This window comes from Nematolebias whitei, chromosome 12 (genome assembly GCF_014905685.2).
Source record: "Nematolebias whitei isolate Nwh7 chromosome 12, NemWhi1, whole genome shotgun sequence".
NCBI lineage: Eukaryota > Metazoa > Chordata > Actinopteri > Cyprinodontiformes > Rivulidae > Nematolebias > Nematolebias whitei.
In genome coordinates, this window is record NC_056509.1 from 43464980 (window position 1) to 43472353 (window position 7374).

General features: G+C 42.6%; 1 protein-coding gene across 1 annotated transcript in view; it reads right to left on the bottom strand.

Annotated features, from left to right (window-relative positions):
* scara5 (scavenger receptor class A, member 5 (putative)) overlaps positions 1–7374 on the bottom strand; it is a 43966-nt gene that overhangs the window by 1230 nt on the left and 35362 nt on the right. The window contains exon 7 of the mRNA XM_037685194.1: positions 6415–6603. Coding sequence (XP_037541122.1) covers positions 6415–6603 — 189 coding nt within the window. The remainder of the gene's footprint in view (positions 1–6414; positions 6604–7374) is intronic.

Sequence of the window (7374 nt, forward strand, 5' to 3'; positions counted from 1 at the left end):
ATTTATTTATTTTCACCACTTGCTCTCGTGCAAGATGGACGCCTTTCTTCCCTCTCCGTCCTCCTGCTTTTTCACTCTCTGTCTTGTGTATCGGAGCTCCTATTTACACAACTTCCGAAACGTAAACTACGGTCATGGATCTGGTCAGCTGGACTTTCAAAGAAATCGCTACATTTTTTTTTCAACAAAGCGACGGGGTCCTAGAGAGCCCTCATGCCCCGCTGAGACGCACGCAGCAGGATACGTCATGGAGCTGATGTGCCATTCCATATTGTCTCAGGAGGAAGATATTGAAATCATGATAGCAGGGTTTCTGCTTTTTGGCACCGGTGGATACCAATGTTATCGGCTATTAAAGAAGAGAGCAGCAGCAGTTTCGGCCATGGCAAAGATGCCAACCATGTTTGCAGGTTTGGTTCGTGCTTCGAATACTCAAAATCAGCTGATTTACGAACTAAACCGTAAGAAGGAAGCGATTTGTAAGAATCGCAGGCCACTTGCGGCTTCTGGGACTCGCCAGCATGTTGGGGATGACCTTGAAGGGATCTAATAAGCATGAAGCAGTGGAATGCCCACAAATCTGGCCATTTTGGATTAAAAGTACCAGCAGGACTCGAGGCTGATGAGAAATAACAGTCTGCCTGAAAAACAACTGTGGCTTATCTGAATCTGACTCCCCTGTTTGACCTCAAAGCAGGCCGACTTATCAGATTTATCCTGGGATATGTGTAAACTGAGAAAGTTCTGTCTATCCCCCCCCCCCCCCCCCAAAGAACTTCTGTGAAGTCTTATCAGAGCTGTACCGGCTGACACCAACATCTTATCAGGACTATGGTGCTATCTGGAAGTGCTTCATGGACAGATCTCAACGTCTTGTCATCAAATGCATATGCAATGTTTATAAATGTGTTTGCTGGTAGAGTTTTTTTATGTGATAGGACATGGGGTGAAGAGATCTTTTTGTAACGCCACTATCCTCTCATGGCTTTTCCCCCTTTTCCTATCTAAAAAGATTAAGGGGGCCACTCTCTTAGGAGCAGCAGCAACGTGCACTCCGCCCATCTTTTTTAGATAAGTGTATGAACATAATTTCTCTGTATTTCGGTACAATGATAATAAAACTTATTCTGATTATTTTCAAGATCAGATGATAGATGATCAACATTCCTTAATAAAATGTTAAACCCTTAATTTTATAAACGCACCCTTTCAGTTTCTGCTTAAAGTGCAAGCAAAAATAATTAATTGGATGAATCGGGTTGATATGAGTTGAAATGACAGTAAAATATCAGCTGCGACGACTCGTGTGCTCAGAGTAAAATAAAGCCACTGCAGCCGAAGAGCAGGAAAATGTTGCACCTGCCCAAGAGATTCTTCAGCTGATTGTGCTGCACATCCTTTAAAGGTCATAAACTCCAAAAAACCATGAGCAAGAAGTTGAACCGTTTTCCTGATTCTTATGTTTTAATTTCTGTTGTTGGGGGAGGATGGAAAAATTCCTTCAACCACACAAGTTTTTTTTTTTTTTTGCCTCTTTGAAAGAGATAGCAGGTTTTCTGCTGATGGGATCATGTTTATCCCGTAATAAAACCAACATATCCAACTGGTCAAATTGTTTTCCTTATAAACTGATTTCTGCTCGTGAGTCAAAGACGCTTCAGTGCTGCAGCTCTTTAAACAGTTGGAGACGCCTGTTGGAGCTTTTGTTTACGCTCACATCTCAGTTCTGCAGTTTTCTGATTCACAACCACGAGGGAAAGGATCCTGAAGGCAGCATGTGTTTCACAACCACGAGGGAAAGGATCCTGAAGGCAGCATGTGTTTCGGGAAAGGATCCTGAAGGCAGCATGTGTTTCGGGAAAGGATCCTGAAGGCAGCATGTGTTTCAGCCCAGCTGTTCTGTTGCTCGTGTCAGTTTGCGTGAACCTTTTAAACGGTTTACTCTGAGTTTTAATACATTTATAGCTCTGTTTGCACGCTCACGAAACATCTACTCAACTTGCGTTTACAGCGTTTTTTTTACAAACTGTTGCATCATTAAAAACACTGGGTGGGACGTCGGAGGAACCTCCGGGATTGATGCACAAGTACGAAGATCAAGAGGATTAAAAAGAACAAGAACAAAAATGGTTAAATCATGCCATCTGGACCTGTTTCTTTAATGTTTCGTCCCTACCTGTGGGACAGATCTGGTTGGCAGGCTGCAGACTGACAAAGTCCTCTGGATGAGGGACAAAATGTTTCTCACCTAAAGAAACTGGTCCAGATGATGATTTAACAGTTTTTGTTGTTATATACCAGGATGATTGAGCTTAGAAACTTTTTTTTTTTTTTAAAGAACAAGGTTTTTGTGTAACAACGAGACAGGAACACTTCAGAAAGTCCACACTAAGAGTAAGTAAGAGGCCTTTTTATTGTCGGTCTATAAAAGCGAAGCGATAATGTTTTCGCTGGTGTCCGTCTTGCGTTAGCAAAAATTCTCATTAATCACCAAACTAATTTTTAATGAGACTTTCAGAAAAATAATCATTGAGGTTACATCTACAAGTGTCTGATCCAGATGCCCGAACCAATGACTGATCATGTGAGATCTGCTGTTGAAACTTCGCCATTTCATGCAGTCATTTGCCATTAGAGTTTCATTCGGGCCCAAAAAATCCAACCCAGCCCCACCCCATAGCCGTCATTTCTAAACTCCACCCGACCTGACGAATAACCGTAATTACAGGTCCGAAACACCCCCCGACATTTTCAATTAAGCTGTGACTGCTTATATAGTTAACGGTCAGCGGACACGCTAAAAAGGGGCAGAATATCAAAGCTGAGGGGGTGTTTGTCCTTTCATGGCCGTCAAAGCACATTAAATCCCTGCTTCTGCCTGCATTCTGCATTATTCAGACACGGACCCTGCTCTGACATGTTGGATATTTTGAGATCTCACCTGTTTGGGTCATTGGCCGCGTGCGTCCGCTGAGTGCAGCGGCTGAATGAATGTTCATTTGGACCGATGGAACGCTGGCAGTAGTCCATCTGAAGCTTAACTGAACTTTTTCCTCTTTCAAAGCCGGTCGGCGTGCCATCAAATAGCCGTGTGCTTCTGGTGATTGTATGGCAAGACACATGGCCATATAATTGGATCGTCAGCCACGCTCGTCCGCTGACGCAATCAAAAGCCCGACACTGACCTGGCTCGCACATTAAGCATATTATTATGGCCCGGCCCTAATCCGGGTCGGCGGAGCCGGTCTCTGGGTTCGGATTAGAAATGACAGCTCTTTTTGCCATGCAATCATCTCTGATTGTTAGCAAAATATCTAATGAACCACCAAAAGGATTTTGGTTAAATTTTCAGAACGTAATTCTTAAAAAGACGTCATCTACAACTGATTATGTTTAGAATCAAACTAATTAAAGATGGCTGCCATAGTCAACAGACCTTAGGAAGCACAAGAATGGCTATGACTCAGCTAATTTTACAGATGTTGAGGTAAAAGTTGGTTTGGTAGCAGCTGAGCAACACGTTGAACACAACATTCACATCTGAGTAATATTTGGGCATAATCCCATTAAAAATGGGCATTAAAACAGCTCAAATTCAGTCATTTTTACAGATGCAGAGCTAAAATGTGGTGTGGTAGTAGTTGAGAGTCAATTACAGCACATACTCTGAGCTTGACATGTGGTGAACCCCCACCCCCTCGGTAGTAAAACATCTTTCCACCTCTGTCATGTAAATAAAAAAAAACAACAAAAAAAAAACAACCCTTTTTTTGTTTTTAACTCCATATTTTAGACGCAACCCAGCTCAGAATTATCACCTAGGATTATTGCTTAAAGGCATTTGGTGAATACAGTCAGAAACTCTAGAGGGATTTTTTTGATTTAAGGCTCCTAACTGAACGATTAAACTTCACAGAATCTATACCCTCGTACTCATCTGGATGATCTAGTTGTTTCCGGTCTAATCTGGGCCAAGAAAATAAACCTTAACGCTCGTAAATCCCATCAATCAGACAGATATGGGACTAGTCTGAAAAACCACTGAAAGATTTGATTTCCAGCTTGTTTATAATCATGTCCAGCCATGAGGTAATCCTCTGTTATTATATGAAGGGTGTCCCCTGGAAGAAAATTATATTTCCCCCTTTTTTCTTCTTCTTCTTCTGGCTGGACAGTTTCTGGATGACGTAAGGCCGATCGGCAAATGACATTAAATGGAGAGAGAAAGAAAAATAAATCTCACTTCTGAGGATGGTTTCTTTATGACTTTTGGCTCATAAAGTCTTAGTAATAAAACTTTATTATTAATCCCTGCTGCATTGTAGGGCACCGGTCAAGGAGTACCACTCAACAGCAGAAACACCAGAGTTAATAAAATGCAAAACTTTGTCCTTCAAAACTAAAATAAATAAATAAATAAAGTTGTAGATATGATTTGATTAAAAAAAAAAATACTTTCATAAATCTTTGAGAATCTGACCCCCCAAAAAAAAAAAAAAATCTTAGAAGAAGCACCCCTTCAATTTGACCAAATAATTCAATATAAATATAATTTATTTAAAGAGGATGTGGAACACTGGATCAGCTCTTTACCCTCACTAGGGTCCTTCAGGGGTCATGGGAGTTTGCCCATCCAGTCTACATGTGTTTTGTGGACTTGGAGAAGGCATTCGACCGTGCTTCTCGGGGTACACTGTGGGGTGCCCCGTGAGTATGGGATTGGGGGCCTGTTGCTGCTGGCTGTTTGGTCCCAGTACAAGCGGTGTGAGTTTGGTTCGCATTGCCAGTTGTAAGTCAGACTCCTTCAGGGTGGGAGTTGGACTCCACCAGGGCTGCCCGTTGTTACCGATTCTGTTAATAACTTTTATGGACAGAACATCTCTGTGCAGCCAGGGGGCGGAGGGTTTCTGGTTCGGTGGCCCCAGGATTCCATCTCTGCTCTTTACAGATGATGTGGTCCTGTTGGCATCATCGTGCCGTGATCTTCAGCTCTCACTGGAGCGGTTCGCAGCCGAGTGTGAAACGGCTGTGATGAGAATCAGCACCTCCAAATCTGAGGCCAAGGTCTTCAGTCGGAAAAGGGTGGACTGCTGTCTTCGGGTCGAGGGTGAGGTTCTGACTCAAGTGGAGGAGTTCAGGTATCTCGGGGTTTTGTTCATGTGTGAGGGAAGAATGGAGCGTGAGATTGACAGATGGATTGGTGAAGCATCTGCAGTATTGTGGATCCTGCACCTGTCCGTTGTGGTGAAGAGGGAGCTGAACTGTAAGGCGAAGCTCTCTATTTACCGGTCAGTCTACGTTCCTACCCTCACCTATGGTCATGAGCTCTGGTAAGGGTGCTCCCTAGGGAGGTGCTTCAGGGAGCATCCAGGACACGCAGGAGAGATGACGTCTCTCAAGTGCTCTGGGAACGCCTTGGGGTCCTCCCCGAAGAGCTGTAAGAGGTGGCTGTGGAAGGAGATGTCTGGACCTCCCTGCTCAAGCTGCTGCCTCCATGACCTGACTTCAGAACAAGCAGAAGATGATGGATGGATGGATGGATGGATATATGATGGGAGCTTGAGGGTTTTGTGCAGTATCTTAGGTGGACGCTGCACTTCTGGTCAGAGACCTTGGAACCTGCTGGAGCCACTCTTGTAGTTCGGCGGGTTACAGCCCCGAGTGCAGAGCTGTGCGGTTGGTGCAGAGATCATGTCACATGACTTTGGTACAAGAAGATCAGGGCTTGAAGAGACATAGAAACGACGACATGTCGGCTTGGACATCACCTGGAGGCTTGGGAGTTTTGATGTTTTCTTCCAGAAACCCATTTCTTGTCAGATGTTGGAGTTCCCCAACATTTGAAGTGGACCTTGTTAATCCGCTACTGATACTAGACTGAAGTATAGAACAAATTTTCAGGGTTTACTTAAGAACTTTTGATTTCAAATTAATTTTATTTACTGTGATCTTAAATTTACTTATATTTGGAGTATTTTTAGTTCTGTAATTTCTTTATTATTGCTGATGTACTGTTCGTTGCATTCATGCATCTGTCTGTTAGTAAAATATTAACCAATCCACTAGACAAACCACAACAAACTGTTGTTAAATATTAGCTAATTTGTCTGGGGCTGCAGTAGAAGGGTCAGTTAAGCGGTCTAATCCCAGGAAAGACCTAGTATAAAACATTTTGTCTGCAGAAAGAAGCACCCAAAATAAAAACGTCTTTTGTAAAATTGTCTTGATTATAGACACTTTTGTGTTTTCCAAGGTGAGCTGGATGAAGTTTCATTAAAACTTGTCCAATTCATGAGAAATGTTGGTAACAAACACACAAAGATATAGACAATAATATTAACTTCTCAGCAGCACTGGACACTAATTAAGTCCAAAATATACCAGAGTACCAGTACCACGTGTGTCCTGGTATACCTTGTCCAAAGCGTCCGGTCTTGTGGACCTCTGCTGCTTCTCTGTATCCCAGCATCCTGCAGACCACGTCTCCATCTTTTTTGTCCCAGACGTCGTCACACACCGTTCCCCAGCGCCGCTCATGCAACACCTCCACACGGCCTTCATGAGGTCCAGACCCATTCACCAACCGTACCAGCGCCTCCTCGACTAGAAAACACACACATCATGATCATGATCATCTTCATCATCGTCATCAACATGTTGTTCTAATAAACAGTAAATGCAGAGATCCATCACTGGAGTCATTTTCACGTTTTCTCTGAACATTTATTGAAATTGCAGACAGTCTTTGCTCCTCTTTCCAACAGGATTGAGTTAAAAACTTTTGCATTTGCTGACAAGACTTTGAAGTCATAAAGTGGAAAATATTTTCTATTTTATTGCTGGTGTTTATGGAGTTGAATTAAAATTTGTTATTCGAACCATTATGAAAACAAACAGATGAACGGACTCTTTATCGACACACTTCATCCAAAAAGTCTTTGGCTCAACAAAACCAGTAAATAAAACGACCTTAGAATTTCATTTTTCTCCTCCTCTCATAAAATTATGAGTTTCAAGTTTTGTAAAACCCCCCCCCCAAAAAAAATCCTGTGATAGACACCCCAAAATCTGGCAGTAATCTCACAGATCTGACATTGCCCTGGTTGAAGGACTTTGAAATGTTTTTCTCGGAACTTCACAGAAGGCATCTGTAAGGGTTTATCCAGTCACCTTACTTTGAGATCTGAAACAAGCAGCTGGATGTGAAAACTGAGGGACAGACAGAAACTCTTGGAAAGTCTACCATGTGAACAAGTTTAACTTTGAAATTACATTCTTATCAATGACTGGCCTTTTATTCCTGGAAGGGATGTATATCACCCGCTGCCTTTCATGCATATCACCCTCATCTTTCATGCATATCACCCTCAGTCT